At 38.0% G+C, this 21864-nt stretch overlaps 1 protein-coding gene across 3 annotated transcripts in view; it reads right to left on the reverse strand.

Moving 5' to 3' along the window:
• Window positions 1-321: 321 nt before the first annotated feature.
• The window catches only part of LOC148410200 (uncharacterized), a 53988-nt gene continuing 32445 nt past the window's right edge, over window positions 322-21864 (reverse strand). Inside the window, exons 1-2 of one of the 3 annotated variants that reach the window (XM_088437323.1) lie at window positions 2008-2571; window positions 322-1803 (exon numbers count right to left, since the gene is read on the reverse strand). In XM_088437323.1, the coding sequence (XP_088293449.1) occupies window positions 931-1407 (477 nt within the window). In that variant the 5' untranslated portion in view covers window positions 1408-1803; window positions 2008-2571 and the 3' untranslated portion in view covers window positions 322-930. Of the gene's footprint in view, window positions 1804-1906; window positions 2572-21864 lie in introns of those variants that run through there. The other 2 variants (XM_088437324.1, XM_088437322.1) reach the window with 2 other exon arrangements.

Consider the following 21864-nt stretch of genomic DNA (forward strand, 5'->3'; position numbering starts at 1 on the left):
GACCTTATTTTAACGTCACCAGTAAACTAGTGGGCATTTTTTTAGCTTACGTGTTTACAAGTAAGCACAAAAAATGCTCACTAGTTCACTAGTTTGACTTTATTTTAGCTTCACTAGTGAACTCGTGGGCAATTTTTGAGCTTACATGTTTACAAGTAGGTGCTCAAAGTGCTTACTAGTTAACAAGTAAGCTTAAAGTGGGCAACTGGAGCTTACTTATTAACTAGTAAGCACTATAAGCGCCACTAGCTTGATATCAAGCCTCGAGCATGTAAAGCCTGATAAAAAAAATAAATAAAAATATGCTCATAAGACTTGTCATAGTGATGTCTACTGCCATTGTGTGGTCAGAATTTGTTTGAACTGTACGGTATGGTAATAGGCATGGGGGCAAGAGCACCATTTTTTTTTTCATTTTATGTTCATTTTAAAAGCCTAGCCACAGACTTCACTAATACTTGATGGGAAATGTGGCCCAGGGCAGATCCGTCGTGGGCCTATTTTCAAAAACTTTAAAAATATTTTCAAAACCAAAGCAGCTAGCGACCAATAACCCAAAACGGGCACCTACCTTAGGCATACAGGAGTCTCCATGAGCAGCGGCATAAAAAATTAAAAGTCATTCCCTAAGAAAATACATTAGTTATTTTTTATGCAAGTATGACAAAACATAAAATGACTATAGTGCATTTTCAACCTATGTTTTAAACAGCAAATTAATCACTCAATTTTAACACCAGAAAAGTTATATTTGAGGAAAGCATGCAGAAACATCTTAACTTTACTCAAGAAAAGCAGCATTTGCATTTTTCTATTTACAATCACAACTTATTTAGGTTGAATTCCGGTGTCAATATTGCCACAGCACGTCTTTCTGGCTATCTGGCCCACGCCCTTCAACAATCACTTTAGCCTGCTGGTAGGCCCGGGTCAGGATCGTGGACTTGTACATGTTCCAGTCACTCGCCATCTCCTTCCTGCTCTCCTCGACCCTGCTCCGCCTGCCGGGCAGTTGCTCCAAGTCATTGTTCTTCCTTGCTTCTGAAGCCCGGGAAGGTTAGCACCAAAACAGTTAAAGAGGGACCTGCTGATGTGGAGCAAGATGGCGTTGGTCAGCCTGTGCCCCTCCCGGCACCTGTATCCCTGCCAGGTTGGGTGTGAGGCCGTCAGGAACTTGAGCAGGTCCCCGAACCTGCCCCTGTGGCGCATGGCAAGGGAGAGGAACTGGACCCTGCACTCCTTTTTGTCCTCCCCGCACATCAGCGAGTTCCACAACGACATCCCGAAGGACGCCATTGGGGCCATGGGGAGAGATGGCCGCTTCAGGACCACGTGGTCTGTCTCCTCAACCAGCTCAACCAGGGCGTCGAACATCACAGAGGGTGGGTCGCCCCTTTTGAGCTCCATGTCAATCTCCAACTTCTCTCGCTTGCAGCACTGAGCCACAGACGAGTTGGCTTGGACCTTCCTGGCCAGGTAGGTGGCGTGCAGATCGCAGTGAGGAGCAACTAGTCCATTGACTGGTCCGGCTGGTCGTCGGACAGTTCCCTGGCAAGCTCGGCCAAGATCACCTCATCATCCCCCTTCTCCTCTACCTTGGCGCGGTCCAGGGGAAGAACCCAACGAGGTTCAGCAAGTGCAGGCACTGGGCAAGCCTGTAGCTCACCACGAAGTTCTGCACGCTGGTCCAGTAGTTGGTGCTGCACATTGTGTGGCACTTGCCAAAAGAGTGCTCAGTCAGATCAGTTGGCCTTTCGCCCGCACACATACTCAACTCCGGCGATCTTGAGGAGGATAATGTCCCTGCAGGAGGTGGACAGGGCATTGTATGATTTAATGCAGTATGGAGGAAGGGAGTAACTACCTACTACAATATTTAGCTTTACAAACTTTTTTTTTTATCTACCTTTTCTTTTCCTTTTCTAATTTTCCAGCCATGGCTACCTAAAAAACATGTTTCTGTTTCAGAAAGAGGTATATTATTGGTCTGTCTTATAAAATAATTACCTTGAATCCTCGACCGAATCCGTCTAGAAACTCCTGTCGATTTAGTCCTGTTTCCCTTGAAATTCGGCATGAGAATGTAGCATGTATGCGCAATGTATGCAAGAGTTGTACCGTAAAGTAATACTCAAGTTTGTGGCCTAGTACATAAAAAAGTCAGCTCGTAACAGATAAATGCATGTAATTTTGATATTTTCTTTGTAAATACATGCGTTCAAACAGTTGTACAGTAAATTCACTACTTTCATTTCAAATGGTCCGGGAGCTTAAGGGTTAAAGCTTCACGACATGCCATCTGAATAGTGACCAATGAACATTTTTGTCCCGCCTGCTCATTTACATGCAGTCCACTCGTGATACAAGTTGGCGTTTAGTCACACCAGTGGAATTAACGGCAACATGTTACGGTGTAGATGTTCTCTAGTAAGGGACAAACGCCCACTAGTTGCACTAGTCAGGTTTTTATTTGACCTTAGTAGTTAAGTAGTGTTTTAAAAATCGATCACTAGTAAACTAGTAAGGCATATAATGTCGACTAGTAACACTAGTTGGGATTTTCACAACCTTACTAGCTGACTAGTGAGGCTCAAAACGTTAACTAGTTCACTGGTAAACCTGAAGATATTCACTAGTTGTACTAGTTGGCTTCATTTTGACCTTACTTGTTTACTAGTGAAACACATGTTTTCTTACCAGTAACACTAGTTGAGCCCAGAGTTACTCACTAGTTTACTAGTGACATGGATTTTCATCTCACTAGTGAACTAGTGGAAGGCATTTTGTCTCACTAGTCACACCTAGATATGAACTTGTGCAAGATTTGATCAAATATGTTTGACATTTTCCCTACATGTAGGGCTTTTATTTTCACTAGTTGACCCTTATGCAGTACTACTGAGCAATAATGCACAACTAGTACAACAAATGTTTAACATGTAGGCATTTTAGTTGTACTTGTTAATGTATTGGGCAAACTAGCTGTCATTTACACAGTGCTAGTTTAACAAAATTTCTTACAAGTTGGAGCGTGTGCACCACTAGTGAACTTGTAATGTGTTGTAAGATGCAAACATGTGCATTGGTCAAATTTGATTTTTTCAACTAGTTAACAACTTGCGTGCGCATGCCACCTAGTGCCAAATAGCGTCAAACATGCTCATTCAAAGTCCGTACAAGTTCAGTAATGAGCCTGACAAGTGAGACAAAATACCTTCCACTAGTTCGCTAGTGAGATGACAATCTGTGTCACTAGTAAACTAGTGAGTAACTCTGGCAATAAGTAGTGTTACTAGTAAGAAAATGTGTTTCACTAGAAAACAAGTAAGGTCAAAATACTGCTGGAAATGTGAATTTCCCTACGGGGATGAATAAAGTATCTATCTATCTATCTATCTATCTATCTAAAATGAGACCAACTAGTCCAACTAGTGGATATATTCAATTTACTAGTGAACCAGTTCACATTTTGAGCCTCACTAGTTAGCATGTAAGGCCAAAAGAGGTTGCAAGTAGTCAAGCAATCTGTGTTTCAGCATTCACAAGTTAACATGTAACCTGTAAATGGCAGCCTAGTTAGCTAGCTGCAATTCTTCAGAACAGCTTGTAAGCTAGTGTCCAACATGCAAATAAAGTGGGTGGGCTAATAACAAAATCTAAATCCTGACTGGAGGATTGTAATTGTGTAGCCAATGGAATTTCAGAATGCAACATGTCTGCCCCACCTCCTCATTATTTTTGTGTAACTAGTTAACTAGTGAGCAGATTGGCATCCACTAGTTGTACTAGTGAGCATTTTGGGTCTCACTAGTATAACTAGTGAGATCAAACTGTCACACTAGTATAACAAGTGGATATTTGGCACGTCACTAGTTAACTAGTAAGACATTTGACACTCACTAGTTTGATATCACGGGATGTAGAGAGCACACTAGTTAACTTGTCAGTCATTAGTCTGTCACTAGTGTCACTAGTGAGTGTTCCAGCTCTCACTAGTGAGCTTGTGCTGCAAATCATAGGTGACTAGTTAACATGTTAGAATAAGCCACAGTTGACTTGTTAACATGTGACTGAAAATGAGTGACAAGGTAGAGTTTTTGTGCAACTTGTGTGACAAAGTGCACATCTAGTGTGGCTGAATGTCCAACTAGTGCTGGCAAAGACCGAGCTAGTGAAAAATGCAAATGGCTGATATCCATGATATCGAATAAATGCTCAAAAGGCTTGCCATACTGCTGAGCTGAAATAAAAAAGGATCGCATTGGTGGACACTCTTCGAAAAAATAAAAGCGAACTTCCACCAGTGCTCCTGAAATCATTCACCAGGCAGCCACTTTCAAGGTGGGTTTTATGTTGTATTATCATCTAGACTTTGTGCTGCATGTTTATGTATAAAAAGTGCTATATGAATAAACTTGGATTTTATTTGTTTTCGTTCAGCCTATTTGCCGTCACAAGGGGGTGCACTTTAGTTTCTTACATCCCCAAAAAAGGCAAAATTGTACTCTTGATGAGCACAAAGCACTGTGATCCAGAAGTGGTGGAGGGATCAAAACCAAAACCAAGGATGATCCATGATTACAATAAATGCAAGGGAGCAGTGGATCACCTGGACCAGGTAAACATAAGTACTGTCTTTTTCAAAGATTTATTTCAAAGCTGATGTTTTTTTTTTAATTTGTTTTTTTGCAGGCATGTGCCACTTATTCATGCCGGCGGCAGGCGCATAGATGGCTCATGTGCCTTTTCCAGCACATGATAGACATATCAGCATTCAATGCTATTGTGCTTTACACACAAATACAACCAGACTGGAACCGCCAGAAATTGTATAGGAGACGGATTTTTCTGCTGGAAGTGGCCAAGGCCCTTGTTTCGCCCGAAATCTTCAGGAGAGCGCATCAGAGGCCGGAGCAAAGTGCACAGCCAGCTGCACAGGCAGCTTCTGCAGGTGAGCTGCCGGTTGCAGTACAGCAGGATGATGCAAAGACAAGGCGACAATGTAGACTTTGCCCTGCCCTTACCACTCAGAGCATCAAACAAGTGTGCCACATGTGGGATTCCCATATGCTACAAGCATATGAAAAAAACATGCCTTAACTGTTAAAAAAAGTTATTAGTTGTTTTTGCTATTGTTGCTGTTTATTGCTGTTAGTTAATTGTTTTATTGCAGTTAATTATTTTATTTGCATACATTCTGTTCATTGTTCATAGCTGTGAGTTTTTGGCCAAATATGTTTGTGTACAATTTTGTGTATATATTTGTGTATATACAATACAGTTGGTTCTCTTCATACAACCATTTTAATGAGTTTTTATTGTTCTAAGGCGGGGTAAATAAATAACTTAAAATCGACATACGTATGAATATGCCTGTTGCCACTGAACATTTTGTGTGGTTGGAAGTCAAAAAATATTTATAAATGACTGAGTTATCACACTTCAAGTTCACGTTTGAATAATGTACACTTGACATGAATTGTGGGAGGTTTTTGGAGAAAATGCATGTATTGAAATTTTTTTTTTTTTGACTAATTCAAAGCTCTAATTAGGCCACATGAAATATTCACCCAGAAATTGTATGTTTATAAAAATTCAGTTCAGTTAGTTTTCTTTATAGTCACATTTTAGGACTTGTACTGTCCTAATGGTTGGGGGTAGTAAATAAATGAAAAACTACACCTGTATGGATAGGTCTGATGCCAACGAACATTTTGAGTGGTTGGAAGTCAAAAAATATTCATAAATGACTGCGTTATCAAACTTCAAGTTCACGTCCAAATAATGTACACTGACATGAAATGTGTGAGGTTTTTGGGAAAACTGCTATTGTCAAAAAAATTTGTGTGGATTGAAAAAAATAATGTCACTACCATTGACTAATTCATAGCTCTAATTAGGCCACATGAAATATTCACCTAGAAATTGTGTATATATATATATATATATATATATATATATATATATATATATATATATACACACACACACACACACAGTTCAGTTAGTTTTCTTTATAGTCACATTTTAGGACTTGTACTGTCCTAAGGGACGGGAGGGGGAACAAATAAATGAAAAACTGTATGTGTATGGATAGGTCTGATGCCACTGAACATTTTGAGTGGTTGGAATTAAAAAAATATTCATGAATGACTGAGTTATCACACTTCAAGTTCACGTCCAAATAATGTACGCTGACATGAAATCTGTGAGGTTTTTGGAAAAACTGCTATTGTCAAAAAAATTGGTGGATTGAAAACATTAATGTCACTACTATTGACTAATTCATAGCTCTAATTAAGCCATATGAAATATTCACCTAGAAATGTGTATATATATATATATATATATATATATATATATATATATATATATATATATATATATATATAATGTGTATATATATATATATATATATATATATATATATATATATATATAATGTATATGCAGTTCAGTTAGTTTTCTTTAAAGTCACTTTTAGGACTTGTACTGTCCTAAGGGATGGGAGGGGGAGCAAATAAATTAAAAACTATATGTGTATGGATAGGTCTGATGCCAATGAACATTTTGAGTGGTTGTAAGTAAAAAAATATTCATTAATGACCGCGTAATCACACTTCAAGTTCACGTCCAAATAATGCACACTGACATGTAATGTGTCACAAAAAAAAAAACTAAAACGCATGCCACAAGGGCTAAAAATGAGTGTAATATAAATAATTGAAAAATAATAATGTAATGATTGAGTTATTTTCTCCCACGTCATCTTTGGTGAGTGTATGTACAGTTGCCACTTAATACATTTATATGGGTTACTTTTCCGTCAAGGGACACCATCCCCTCAGGCTGGTTGTTAATTGCCCGAGGGGATGGTGGTAGCGATGGGGGTCACAATAGAAGGTTTGCTTGGGCCTCCAGGGCAGGGGAGATGGTCAGCTGGAGGCCTGAATACATTTTCATACACCTCCTGCTTAGCAGCACATTGGGGCTCTGGCCGTCCACACCAAAATTACAGAAAACAAAGTTGTTGTCTTCTGTGACTTTTGGGGCCAAATCTGAGTAATACCAGTTTGTAAACATTTTGCCCGTAACAGAAGGCAATAACTTTATTTTCATAATAGCCGTCCATTTCGACATTACAGCCATTAAGGCACATAATCCAGTTTTTGGGTGTGATGCTTGACTCCACTTTGACGGCTTTTGCGATCAGGATATGTGTTGCCATTCTGAAAGAAAACGGAACACTATTAAGACCTTGATGTTATATTAGATACTTTCCAAATTGTTGCCAAAATTGTACAAAGTAGTACCAAACCTAGTATATGCACAACCTCATTTGACATTTAGTAGTTGAATGTTAAAAAAAAATCATAAAAGATTTTTTGTGGAATGCACTTTTTTTGACTGGTCATTTTCTGTTGATTACCCCTGAAACGCGATTTTTTTATTTTTTTTGTCCAGGCATTGGCAGACCCTTGGAATTGAGATAACTAAGTCATTTAAGAATACTATTTTACTTTCGACCAATCAAAATGTTCAGTGGCATCAGACCTAACCATACATATATAGTCTTTATTGATTTATTTTTGATACCCTCTATGTACAATAAAAGCAATAATGTGCTATGAGCGAAAAAACAATGTGTTTAACAATACAAGAAATAAATTCAAATTGGATTGTTTGATATAAATAATTAGAGCCTTGAATGAGTTAAAAAAAAATCCTGATTTTTTTGTGGCTTGTACATTTTTCTGGCAAAAGCAATTTTCTGTTGATATCCCGAAAAGAGTTTTTTTGTCCAGATATTAGCAGACCCTTAGAAGTGTATCACTTCTGAATACTTTTTTTTTTTTTTTTTTACTTTCGACCTCTCAAAATAACCAATGGCACCAGACCTATCGATACATATATAGTTAATGTATGCCTGACTCGCCTCCTTTGAAAATAATCTGACATCGCTGATGAGGAAGGGATTTTGAACGGTGGAAGTTGTTGAATCTGTCACTGAAATTTCTGACCAGCTTGTCAGTGAAGGCAACATAGGAAGACAGATCTCTCTCAGCCTGGCACTGTTCATTCATTGTTGTAAAATGCTCCAACTCTCCATCAAGATCCTGTTTGAAAAGGTCTAGCCTTCTCTGGAAACAATGAACTTCAGACATATCTGCAACCGAACTTTTTTGGGCCTGTAGTTTCAAATTGAGTTCATTAAGATGTGATAACTAAAATTGCAACCATCTCCATCTTGTGGTCATCTTTCAGGAAAAGTGAAAACAGCTGCTTTCTGACTGCTTAGCTGCGCTAAAAAAACAGGTATTTCCTTTCGAACGGATCAGAAACGCCCCAATGCATTCCGTTACTCAGCCATCTTACATTGTTGTGCAGCAGCAGGTCATTTGCCTTTGCCTCAACATCTACCAGAAATTCTCTCAGAAAGCGATGCTGAAGGGAGGAAGAGGCCCTAAGAAAGTTGATCAGTTTCATCACTGTGTTCATTACTTCAGCAAATTGCTCTGAGAGTGTGGCACACAAAACATTCGGGGCACTGCCCCTTTATCCTTTCCCACCATTGAGGGGTCACCATCTGTGGTGACAGAGACGACTTGCTTCATTTCTATGCCTCTCTTTCCCAGCATATGTTTAATCGCTGCATATATGTCCTCTCCCCTTGTGTGTGTCTCAAGTGGTGTTACACCAAGCAGGTCCTCACATATCTGTTTTGTAACGTTGTGAATAAATCTCACGCACACCAAGAGCTGGGAATTGTCGGTAACATCTGTTGGTGGCTAAAGATAGGCATTATGCGGACTGAACGGCTGCGTCAAGTTGTGCTAGAACATCCTCTACTAACATTTTGGACTTTTTTGTTGCAGTTGTAGCAGACAATGGGACTTCTTTTACTTTCTCACACATTTCACATTTCATCCTTTTGCTTTCCGTCTAACAGTGTCTCCGCTGCACACTCATTTGCACGCTGTTGGGCTGTGAATTTGTGTGTGAGGAGTCGTGTCGATGTTGCATATTGAGCTTGCAATTCGCTTATTTTCTGTGCCCTCACTTGGGTACCAGGGCCATGCATTTGCTCAAATAAGCCATGCCTTGTTTCATAGTGTCGGTTCACGTTTTATCAGGGCCACGGTCTCGGAACAAATTAAGCACACAGGGCTTGGAGCTGCCAGCGTGGAGAATCAACAGATGTTTAGTTGTCCATTCATCCTTAAATCAACAATTTTCAGTGTCTACCTTCCTCTTTTTAAAACAAGTCATGTCTCGTCTCCGCCTTCCTTTCCCTGCTCTGTGGAAAGTTAGTAGGCGTCGCAGGGTGCCTTTGCTACTGACACTAGTTTACCATATTGACTGTAGTAGCTGCGCCCGCGGTAAATTTCTATTTGCGCTCAAAACCATTCTATGGGGAAAACACGACTTATTTTGCGAGTGGTCAGAGTCTGGACAGAAACATTTCCCGGTCCGGCTCTGGATGGTCCAGCTCTATTCTTTGGTTTAGTATCCACATTCCACACATCGTTTTAGTATTCATTTTTACATACATATATTTATTTACAAAAAGTCAGCGAGAAAGGAGCCCGGTCGACCTGACCCAAACGTAATGAATGACATTTTAGGCCCGACCCGGCCCGAAATTCGGGCCAGGTCGGGTCGGGCTGAAGATCTTACCTCTATGTGGGAGGTATGTTTTGGCAGCAGATAAAAATTGAGAGCGGCTGTCTTACTGTTTACTTAAGAACATGTTTAGTGGAAGTTATACACATTTCTTTTTAAATCACAATTTAAGTTGGGCCTGAAATATCCTGGAAACAATCTGTGGAACATATAAATAAGAGTTTCATTTTAGCAGCTGTGAGCGATCCTAACGCGAAAAGTGCAAATGAGAGTGACGTCGCATAGCTTGAATTTCAAACTTTGTCATTTCTTGCTACTAATACATTTCCAGGAGCTGAGACAGGCTGCTCTGTCTCCTGCCTTGTAGGCCTGGTTGAGCTGTTTGCGGGCCTGGTTGAGCTCTTTATGGCCAAAGTGTCAAGTAGCATAGACACCAGGTTTCTGACTCTGCTGTACCTTGACCCTAAATAAATTCAGGAGGTATCATTGACAGTTTCCCTGCTTGAAATAGACAGTCATCAATTTAACTGGCTCTCTTACCAAGTAACAAAATTTTATCTAGAACGTTCAGATATGAAGTGTAGGCTAGGCAAAGACAACTACATTAGAGTACTAACCTAAATCACTGACGGCTTGTTTCAATGGTTCAACTTCACTGGTCACAACAGATAGAAACACTAACAACTGACAAAACTTTACAAATGTCTAAAGCAGACTATGTTTATGGGTCATTCAAGAATTGAATGACATATAATGTCCTCAGTCACCCATCAAATCTTAAATTATCCACATCCAAAATACTGAACCATGCAGTTTTTGAGTAAATGTAATTGTCCTTAGACCAAATCTAAGAAAAGAATGTTTGAAAATAGGTTTTTAAAATACTTAATATTGTCTAGGATAACTTTAAAAATTTCCTTTTTTTTTGGTCTCACACCCTGTAGTGTCCAAATTAAATCTCAAATAACGCATTTCAAATGGAAACCAAATTTCATTTTTTGGTAATATTTCTTTCACTGCTGCTTCCTGCAACCATGGGAGCATTTGTATTACTAAATGTTACATTTCAAATAATAATCATTATTCATGACATGTGTCCCCCACAACATGCATGCAGTCTTGTTACCACAACATTTTAAGCTTAGCATGTTAGAAACTAGTGAATCACACGATATGGAAATAAAACCTTTTAAAAAAATTGGTTAGACCAAAGCTATGTTTCTTTAAAATAGGTTTATAACAAAATAAGACATATAAAATGTTTATTTGTTTTTATTCTTCTCTAATTCTATAAAGGTGATTTTGGTTCACAAGTGTAAGCAAAACACGGCAGAACTACATGCCACTTTTCTAGTTGGTCTACCTGTGTACAGTAACAGGATGTACATTAAATGAAATAGTAATGTTACATTTTCCATAAATCATCGCTATTGTTGCATGCGCTTGAAACATTTTTGGTTTTTGAGATTTCAATTAATGCCAAACTTCAGTGACGATAGTGACTAAAGAGAATGCATATCTACAGAGCATAATTATGTGGCACAACGTAACACTACCACATTAAATAAATGAATATAATTATGGAATAAGATTGCTGTCATAAAGGCGTATCCATGTTTTCAAATTAATTTATGCATTTCAGATTTGTATGCATGTTTTCAAATTTGTATCCGTGTTTTCAGATTTTGTATCCATGTTTTTGGATTTGTATCCGTGATTTACTACTTGTATGAGTTCGACTCTCGGGAGACACATTTGAGAATCTCCCCTTAGGATGCACAAATCTTCCTTTGCACATGGATCTGTGGCGTAAGATAACTGGCAAAAAGGAGTATCCGTGTTTTCAAATAGACATGTGTGTTTTCAGATTTGTATCCGCGTTTTACCACTCGTATGAGAACAACTCTCGCGAGACACGTGCGAAAATCTCCCCTTTGGATGAACGAATCTTCCTTTGCATGCATGGATCTGTGGCGTAATAACTGTCAAAAAGGTGTAGCCGTGTGAGTTGGATATGCAAATTGTGATGTCACCTCAAGAAACCAGACAATGTCAGTCGAATCTGCAAGCTATCCAATTTTGGTGAACAGAAAAACACATGCACATAATTCATGTATACAATCAGAAATACATAAATAAAATCATATATACTGTTGGAATTTTATTTCTAAATCAACATAAACTCAAGTTAGTAATCTGACTCCAATTTGTGACCTTACCCAACTGCCACTCATCCAACAATTTGCGCGCTCGTTCTGCAATAGAAAGGTATCAGGAAGCCGGCATTTTCACACACGAGTGGATTTATTCCTAACACACAGATCTAATACAAGCACCTGGGTCTCGGGTCCCTCTCAATACAGCCTTGTACGCCTCTGTTGCCACCAGCAGACGTACTTCTCATCCGAATTGCCCAGTCATGACTTATACTACACAATATGCAAATGGCACAGCAATAAAGGTATCCTGGCATTATTCTATTGGCTATGTGTATACTGCAGTTAAATTTAGCTTGCTCTCATTGGTCTTCCTTCCCCTGCGGAGTTGCTTGCTTGCCCCTCCTGGTTTTAGTTTTCCCACAGCTGCCTCGGGGTTATCTCGTCACTGCATCTTCCTTGCGACCACCACCGCTTGTTCTGCAACATTCCACTCTTACACCCCCTGCAACCCACATTCTGTCTTGTTCCACCAGTCACACGCCCAGCACTTTACAGTTTCACACTCTCATACACAGGATGTAGCAACATTTAATGAATTACTTTGAATTCAAACTCTTATGTTCCTTTAATACTGTGTTTAGTATGTAAAATTGTTTTTCCTATTCTCCTTCAGAATGGATCCCAAAATTATATTTGGAAAAATAATTGTCACCAAACCCACCATGCAGGCCAAAGCTAGGATCATTGACCCAAACAGGGCGGTCAAGATGGATGGTCACCATGACAACCTAACTGTTGCCCTCTGTGACAGCAACAAAATATTTACCGTGAGAACCTAGCTGTAGCCTTCTGTGATGGCAACCAAATATAAAAAAAATATTCTTTTTCAGGTTTTGCAATGAAAGTCACAGAGGGCAACAGTTTTCACCAACTATGGTGTTAAGAATCAACCTTCAGCTCTCCTCAAGCCCATGTAACAGAGGTCTTGGAGGCCCAGGCAAGGCTTCTCCTTTTTCTAGTGTCCGTGCCACCATCCCCTCAGGAAGCAATTCAAAAGCTTTCTGCATACCACTTTTATGCACCTGTGGTCATTGACATCAAAAACAGCACTTGTGGGTCGTATGTATGTTTGTTTTAAGAAATGTTAACAACATTACAACAGTTTCTTGTTTTACAATGTCGATTCTGAGCTATATGACAGGACAGAGCTGTAGTAAATGAAGGGAGAAGAATTGTGTAACGGTTACCAAAGTAGCAGAGGCTCAGCCAGCACAATTGATGGTTGAACAACCTGACCAGTCGAGATGTTGTCACCCTTGGAACTCCCCCTAATGAGACGAGCCATTCTTGATGGTCATTTTTATTTGTTTTGGGATCTTGAAACCCAAAAGAGCGAAACATTGTTTGTAGAATGATTCTTGAATTCAAATGTGTACACGACATATCTTAAGACATGTGACTGGTGACCGAAGTTATGCCAGCGTCTGGCTGACGTTCCAAGCCAGAGGCAGTGAACAGTTTGTCTCTCTTTATTAAAAACAAGCTGGGGCAACAAGCACACACCTCTGGTCTGGCATACACTACAGAGGGTTTTTTTGTTTTCATTATATAATTGGTATATAATAAAATTGGCAGAGCCTCATCCAAAAAGTTTTCTTTATAACCTAAATTGCCGTACTTTTAGAAAGGTGGACCAAATCCAATCAACATTGTGGCCACCACTGCTAATAGGTGAACCTGACATTTAATTGGTCATTCGAGCCGGATTGCAAGACACCTGAGGGTTCCAGATGCAGACAACAGTCAGGCAAGACCGTGGCCACGGCCGTAAGACTCTTTTCAGGGACTGGGTCTTGGCTTTGTGTCTGGGAACTGAGAGTTGACACAAAGCCGAAGGGGTGAAGGCATCTCACACACTCATAAAAGATGAGTGGAATGTGCGTCTAGGTGACAGTGGTAGAAGTAAAACCTTGAGAATACTAGTTCCTGTCAAGTAAAGAGACAGAGAAGTCTATAAAATAGTCATAAGTGTGGTGGTGTCCTAAACGTACTTAAGAGTCCACGTTTACGTTGTGCACAAAACTTGGAATAGGGTGGTCGTGTAGGTAGTAGTATGCGGTAGTGTACGCATTTCATAAAGGCCGCATAAACGTTGTGCGCAAAAAGTGTGAATGTGAATTGTGTGAAAGGAGACAACAGTTTTCATAAACAATAAACAGGACTTTAAGTGACAATTCATTGTGGAAACAAAGGCTAGAATACTATGCCCTGTTGGGAAGAAGTCTGAATATTACCACATAGAGAAATGTATTGTCACCCCGTTTTCTAATGGACAACAGTCCAAATGGAAAAAAAAAAAAAATGTGACATGCTTTTTCTGAAAAAGAATGTTTAAAGTGTGCTCAGAGAGGTCAATGATGTGTGGCTTCTGTAAAAGAATAAATCGATTTTGTCTATTTTAATAATGTCCTTCGGTTTTTCTCAGCGATTTTTAATAAATATGCTAGACTTTTTTTTTGTCAAACATTGCTCAATATATCACAATACACCTTTAAAACATTGCTCAATATATCACAATACACCTTTATTGTATTGTAATATATCGCAATGCACTTTTAAGACCTAATACCTAGCCCTAATCAAAATAATACTTATTTCACAATCAAATTAACTTTATTAAAACACAGCCATAAGGAAATATTGGGTCCGTTTTGAGTTATATGGTTGGAAGTTGTCCACCCTAATATGGGGGTTGAAAGGGGAAAAAAACTTGACCTGTGCTCTGAGAAATACAGTTGGTTTGGAGGGCATGTCGGTTTTTAAGGCAGTGCCAACTGAGGGAGCGAAGGTCACCGTCATTCAGTCTCGGTTTCCGGCCATGGCGCTTGCGTGCAGTGATTTCACCAGATTCTCCGAACCTTTTGATATTATGGACTATAGATGTTGAAATCCCTAAATTCCTTGCAATTTTGTTTTGACAAATGTTGTTCTTAAACTGTTTACCTATTTTCTCACGCAGTTGTGGACAAAGTGCTGAACCTTGCTCCATCCTTGCTTGTGAATGACTGGGGAGGCTCCTTTTATACTCAGTCATGGTACCCCCCTGTTCCCAATTAGCCTGATCAAATGTGGGATGTTCCAAATAGATATTTGATGAGCTTTTCTCAGCTTTGTCAGTATTTTTTGCCCCCCTTCCCAGCTTCTACTGGACATGTTGCAGGCACAAAATATTAAGTTAATTATTATTTGGCAAAAATAATTAAGTTTATCAGTTTGAACATTAGATATGTTGTCTTTGTACTGTACTCAATTGAATCTGGGTTGAGAAGGATTTTCAAATCATTGTATTCTGTTTTTGTTTACATTTTACACAATTTCCCAACTTCAACCGAACACGATTTGTACAATTTTAATGTTTTTGCCTGGGGTTTTACATGAATTAGAGAATTAACATGTTTGGATTGCCCGCCATACGGCGAATTTGCGTTACGATCCCAACCGCAGAACGAATTAATCTCATTAACCAGTGTTATTTTTAACACTGAATCGTTACACCTAGATTTATTATTTGACACATTTTCACATCTGCGCAACATACATATGCACTTAAAAATGCTTAACAGGTTCTCCTCATGTTAAGTACTCAAGTATTCTTCAGTTTTATTCCATATTAATAGGGGTCATTCCAGAATTTGTGCTAAAAAAAAATTGAAAAGTAAAAGTTCCTTTTTCTGATTTTCTGCGACATTCATGAATAATAGGTAATGAACTAGCATAGGCTTGATTTGTTCATCTTTAGAGATCAATGGTACATCATTTAATTACATGCTTTAATAAACAAACATTCAGGTACTCTTATCACAGTAACAAGGTTGCAGGGAACGGGGTTGCAAATCTGCACTGTTAGCTTTTTCTCAGGGGTGGGCTTTATCTGTTTAGCTAACTGATACTGCTGATCAAAAGGACCAATTTCTATAAATACAAAAGTTTGAATAAAAATAAAAAGGCTTATTCACATTATAAGCGTACCAGGGTTGCATGATCTAGAGCAGGAAACTTGGTCCTCTAGGACTACTGTTTTTCAAGCTTCTTTCCCTGACACACCTGATTCAAATTATCAGCAAGCTCAGCAGAAGCCTGATGATGATTCTGATCATATGACTCAGGTGTGTCGGGGAAAGAAACCTGGGAAACATGCAGAGCAGCGGCCCTCGAGGACCGAGTTTGTAGACACCTGATCTAGAGTTGGACAATCAAGTAAGGCTAATGATTTTTTTATTTTATTTTATATTATATATATATATATATATATATATATATATATATATATATATATATATATATATATAATAGAAGAGAGGACATCTATATTACAGCTTTCTTCTTGCTATGAAGATTGTTACAACCGGGTTGTATGCTTTTTGTGGGACACGTTCCATTAATAATGATGATTTAATTGTGTTAATTCAAACAAATGTTTCCAAAGTTGGAAGAGACAGCAATGAAACATATAATACCAATAATATTAGACATTTAAATCCCCTTTGAATGGTTTCATTTGAGATTGTTTGGTCTTTACAAGGTGTTGGACAAAAATTTATTTAAGGAGTATCCCAGACCTATTAATTTCAGGCATTCTTTTCTCTTATTTTTCTAGTAGATTAACAGAGAAAATGCATGTTTTAGTATTTTGTATGTAAATTTGATGGTGGGGCTTAAGATGTCTTCAAATTCTTAAATGACTCATTTATTGTCTTTAGGTGTTTGACTGTTGAAATGGCAATTTGTATACTGGTGATTATTTATTACTGCTGTGGCCAAACATGTTGCATCTAAAATCTTGTACTGTTGACTTATTTCTGTGCTGCTTTTGTATTAGTCTTTTCTGATATTTTCCTCTTTGATGTGGCTTTTTTTTTTTCTTGGCATAATTGTAAATATTGCTTCTGTATGGATCTAATTTCCTTCATTGAATTGGATAGATATTGAATTATTATTATGAGTTTGAAGTTTCCACACTCACAAATGGAGAAAGCATAAAGGGTGTACAGTTGGAGATTTAAAACCTGGAATAGTTCACAGGTCAATCGCCAATCCCTCTTTAGATTCAAATAACAGTGAGTTGAATGAAGATCTACTATTTGATGAACCAACTCTTGAAGAACCTAGATTTGACAAAAGATGTTGAGCTAAAATTAGCCTCAGTTTTACTGAAATTAGAACATAGTTACCTGGTGTCAAGTGCAGCTGTAAATTTACTCCTTCAGGAACTGCAATATCTCATTGGGAATGTTTCTGTGCCAGTCACACAGAAGACTATCATTCAGTTTTAAGGGGCTCACAGTTGTCGAGTTAGCCACAGAAATCTGCACATTACATCTTATTCAACTTGCTATCGGAACACAAGGCCCATTCTCTACTGCTGGGGTGTCAAACTCATTTTTATGGTGGGCCACATAGTAGTTATAGTTTAGGTCAGAGGGCCGGAATAATATTTAAGTGTGTTTGTCACACACTTAAAAAAAAAAAATGCAGTCAGCAGAGGCCACAACTCGAGCTTCAAAGTGAAAGCAGTGTGAACTGTGACAAACCACTGAGAGCATCCAATTTTTGCTCTAAATGCAGCATATCAGTATCCCGAAAGCACGTGAGTTCTGTTTGCATGAATTGTTATAAAAAAAAAGTTGTTTATTGTTCATGTTCATTTACATTCAAAAAGTTCACCATTAGGTTATTGTTCATGTTTACGTTCATGTTGTTCATTATTTGTTGGTTGTTTATAAATTCTTTTGTCGTTACTATATAGTATACTATATAAACAAATTACACACTTCCTAGTGTCTGCCAATATTATGACAAAAAAAATCACGTTGGTGAGGTAATTGTTTTTTTCACTGAAAACATATTACTACTTTTATTGAACATAGAGGGTATAAAAAATAAATAAATACAAACTATATATATATATATATATATGGATAGGTCTGATGCCACTAAACATTTTGAGTGGTCGGAATTAATAATAGTATTCATAAATGACTTAGCTATCACACTTCCATGGGTCTGCCAGTATTTAGACAAAAAATGGCGATGCTGGGGTAATTGTTTTCTTCACTGAAAGCATATTGCTTTTATTGTACATAGAGGGTATCAACAATAAATAAATAATTTGAAACTTTATATGTATGGATATGTCTTATGCCACTGAACATTTTGAGTGGTCGAAATTAAAAAAGTATTCATAAATGACTTAGTTATCACACTTCCAAGGGTCTACCAATATTTGGACAAAAAAATTGCTTTTGGCAAAAAATATGCATGCCACAAAAAATCTGTCGTGATTTTTTTTTTAACATATTCAAAGCCCTAATTATTCATATTAAACATTCCAATTTCAATTTCTTTTTCATATAGATGTAGACATTCCATAAACATTACAATTTGAATTTCTTTTTTATTTAGATATAGACATTATTGTTTTTAATCACTGAAAGCATATTATTGCTTTTACTGCACATAGATGCTAGATGCATAGATGCACATGCACACAGATGATATTAAAAATAAATAAATAAAAATTATATATGTGTGGATAGGTCTTATGCCACTGAACATTTTGAGTGGTCGAAATTAAAAAAGTATTCATAAATGACTTAGTTATCACACTTCCAAAGGTCTGCCAATATTTGAACAAAAACATCGCGTTGATCTTTAAGTTTAAAAAAAAATGCCACAGGGGTTAAAGAAAACACTTCTCAAATGAGGGTGTAGTACTCTTAATTATCTATATAGATGATATTGAAGTACGCAACCCTCTTGGCACCACGTAAAAAAAAATCATATCTGTGCAATAAATTGGATTTTAGGCAATCAGCCACCTGGCTCTCATTCTTCATTGTCATCAATCTACTTAGCTGCATTGATTAACAGTGATGATGGTAAGTCGTATGGATATGACATAGTTCTAATACCTCTGATTAGTGACATCCTTATTTTGGAACAACATGGAATATTTGTGCCCAAGTTAGGGAAATGTGTAAAGGTAACAATCAGTGTGTTGTTGCTGACAACCTCAGTGCCCACGGTATTGCTGTTTTTTTGGAGAGTTAAAGAGTGTGAATTAAACGGGTGTGGACTGTTCCTAACCACAAGAACTACAAATTGTGTGTTTCCCTCCCATTTAATGGGTAGTGTATTGAACCCCTACTGCGGGACGCACTCCATTATTAATTCTTAAAGATGAAAGGACAGTGGCAGACTCTGTCACGGTTTTGTAGCATGGTGGTGAGAGGTGAGGGAAGGTGGACACAAAAATGCAGGGAAGCCGGGAGATGGTGTGATTTGAAGAGGAGGATTTACTTCCACTCAGGGGCGGCAAAACATGAACAAAACGGTATCCAAATTAACAAAAAGTTTAACCGAAACCAAACTCATGGGGGGGCGACGGCAGTGGAACACATTGACAGAACTTACGACAACTATATGACTTAGACAATGACCCGCCAGCTAATTGAACGCAAGCTAGGGTTTAAATACACTGCACAAGAGTTAACACAAAATAGCTGGACAGGAATGCAAGGCAGGGAAAGCTGATTGGATGAATCACGGAACAGGTGCACACACATGACAGGTGGAACAAATCACATTAATGAGGACACTCACCAGGGGAAAAAAAACAGGCACAAGCATGAAACAAAAAAAAGCACAACTCTCAAATGCAATGATGACTTTATCCCTCAGCAATGACGCAAACTTATAGCTATAACAAAAACAACATTTGTAAAATATTTAAATCATCATCTTTGCTGAATAGACGCAGCAGAAGCTGAAGTTCGTAGATACTGTCTGACAATTGTAAGATGCGGGACGGGGAGCGGAACTAATGTTGGGCAAGTCACATCAAAACTGTAAAGCATTAGTTATTACTTATTACTGTCATTTCAAAGTAATTACTTACATTACAATATTACTGTATTTGAAAATGTAATGCATTACACTAATACTGTATTATTTTTATGTTACTCTCACCACCATATCTGGAAATATGGATTTGCTGTTCTTATTGGTGCTCTTCACACTCATTACACATCCGGTGAAAGGTTGGCTTAAGCCTTAAAACAGTGCAAACTACTTCATCTGTATTTTTTTTGTAACAATTTAAAGACAGGATACATCTTTTTTTTTGTTTTTTAATCCCTTTATAACTTAGCTTCACAGCATAGTGATTCACTGTGAATGCTACAGGCAAAAAAAGTGCGTTAACCCTAACCCTAACCCTGTTAATATTCAAATTCAAGTTTATTCTGCTTGGTAGGAACAGACATTTCACAAAGAGATGGTTTCAGTGGGGCTAATGTTAGCAGCTAGCTTACATCATCGTTATTGTGTTTAAGTACTGTTTGAAGTGAATTTTGTATCATTAATCTTGATACACATTGGCCACAACTATTATGGCACAGCCCTAAAAGTGTGGACAACTATTTAGGTGTCATGTACAAAGTGCACTTACCATTTATTCTTCTTATCTTTATCTCATACGTCATATGTCCATCTTGTGTACATATTCAACTTATTCAACCTGCCACCACATTAATCTTTGCTGTTGTGCTGTATATATGTATCAACAACAGTAAGTAAACATTTTGCCTTGGACTTCTCCGATCTTTTAGTATTTTGGGAGAATTTGGGGAAAAACAAACCTTCATGCTAAAAATGCATTGTAATGCATTGCGTTTTCTGATTTATATAGAGTACAATGTTACTATTGTTTTTGTGTGTAATATATTACACTACTGGGTTCCAGCAAAATGTATTGCATTACTGGAATTCGTTACTCCCAACACTGAGAGGAACGATAACATGATTATGTGTTACTAGGTAAAGGAACTCACTTCCCCATGATCTTCTTACAACATCTATTTAGGATATAAACGCTTTTGCCAAGTTTTTGATTGGTTTTAATCCTATTCATTATTAAAACCTACAATTTGCAGATCGTTTCTGCACACTTCAGCTCCTGCTTCATAAAGGTAAATGCCTATTCAACAAAGATGACTGTTTAACTATTTGGCAAATGTTGATTTTGCCATTGTCGCGAATTAGTCCGCGTTGTTGATGAGGGATAGAGCCATCATTTGTGTTTAGACGTTTCGACAGAGATGTATGCAAAAACAGAATCTTCCACTGCCTTCTATCTTTACTTAACTATTATTAATGCAGTGTGTTCTGCGTGAAGTGTTTCAAACACTTTAAAGTTTTTATCAAGCAGAATGGAAACACAGAACTTGTACTTCTTGGGGAGCAGAACAGCCGGCATCCAATTATTCCACACTCACATCAAACGCTCCGTCGTCACCCCGCTCACAGTTCATCAACCCGGGACACCTCCCTTCAATACAGCGTTTACAGTAAACCATGTGCACGGTTTAAGTAAACTGAGTTACAGTGTTGGGCAAGTTACTTCAAAACTGTAACACATTATTGCTTATTTCTGTTATTTCTAAGTTATTACATTTCAATCTTACTGCATTTGAAATGTAATGCATTACACTACTATTGCATTACTTTTATATTACTCTCACCACCATAACTGGCAATTTGGATTCACCATTCTAACTGTAGCTCATCACGCTCATTACACATCCAGTGAAAGGTTGGCTGTATTGTAATGTAAACCTTTAAAGACAAGATGCAAAATATATATATTTTTGTATTTTTACCCCTTTATAATTTAGCTGTACAGCATAGTGATGCATTGTTTATGCTGTGGGGAAAAAAGTTAGTGCATTTTCCATTCAATATATACTTTATTGAATAATGTTCAAATTCAAGATCATTTGACTTGGTTAGAGACATATATTTAAAACATAGATAGTTTCGGTGGAGCTAATGTTAGCAGCTAGCCTACATCATTAAAGGTGGTAAACATACTAGTAACATGGGTTTTGTATGCTTCATCTTGATACACATTGAACACTACCGTATTTTTCGGGACTATAAACCACGACTTTTTCCCCATGATTTGAGCCCTGCCGCTTATAATCCAGTGCGGTTTATCTGCTGTTTTTCCCCACCGGTCAAG

This window comes from Hippichthys cyanospilos, chromosome 16 (genome assembly GCF_059441005.1).
Source record: "Hippichthys cyanospilos isolate Australia breed blue-spotted pipefish chromosome 16, RoL_Hcya_1.0, whole genome shotgun sequence".
In the NCBI taxonomy this organism is placed as follows: domain Eukaryota; kingdom Metazoa; phylum Chordata; class Actinopteri; order Syngnathiformes; family Syngnathidae; genus Hippichthys; species Hippichthys cyanospilos.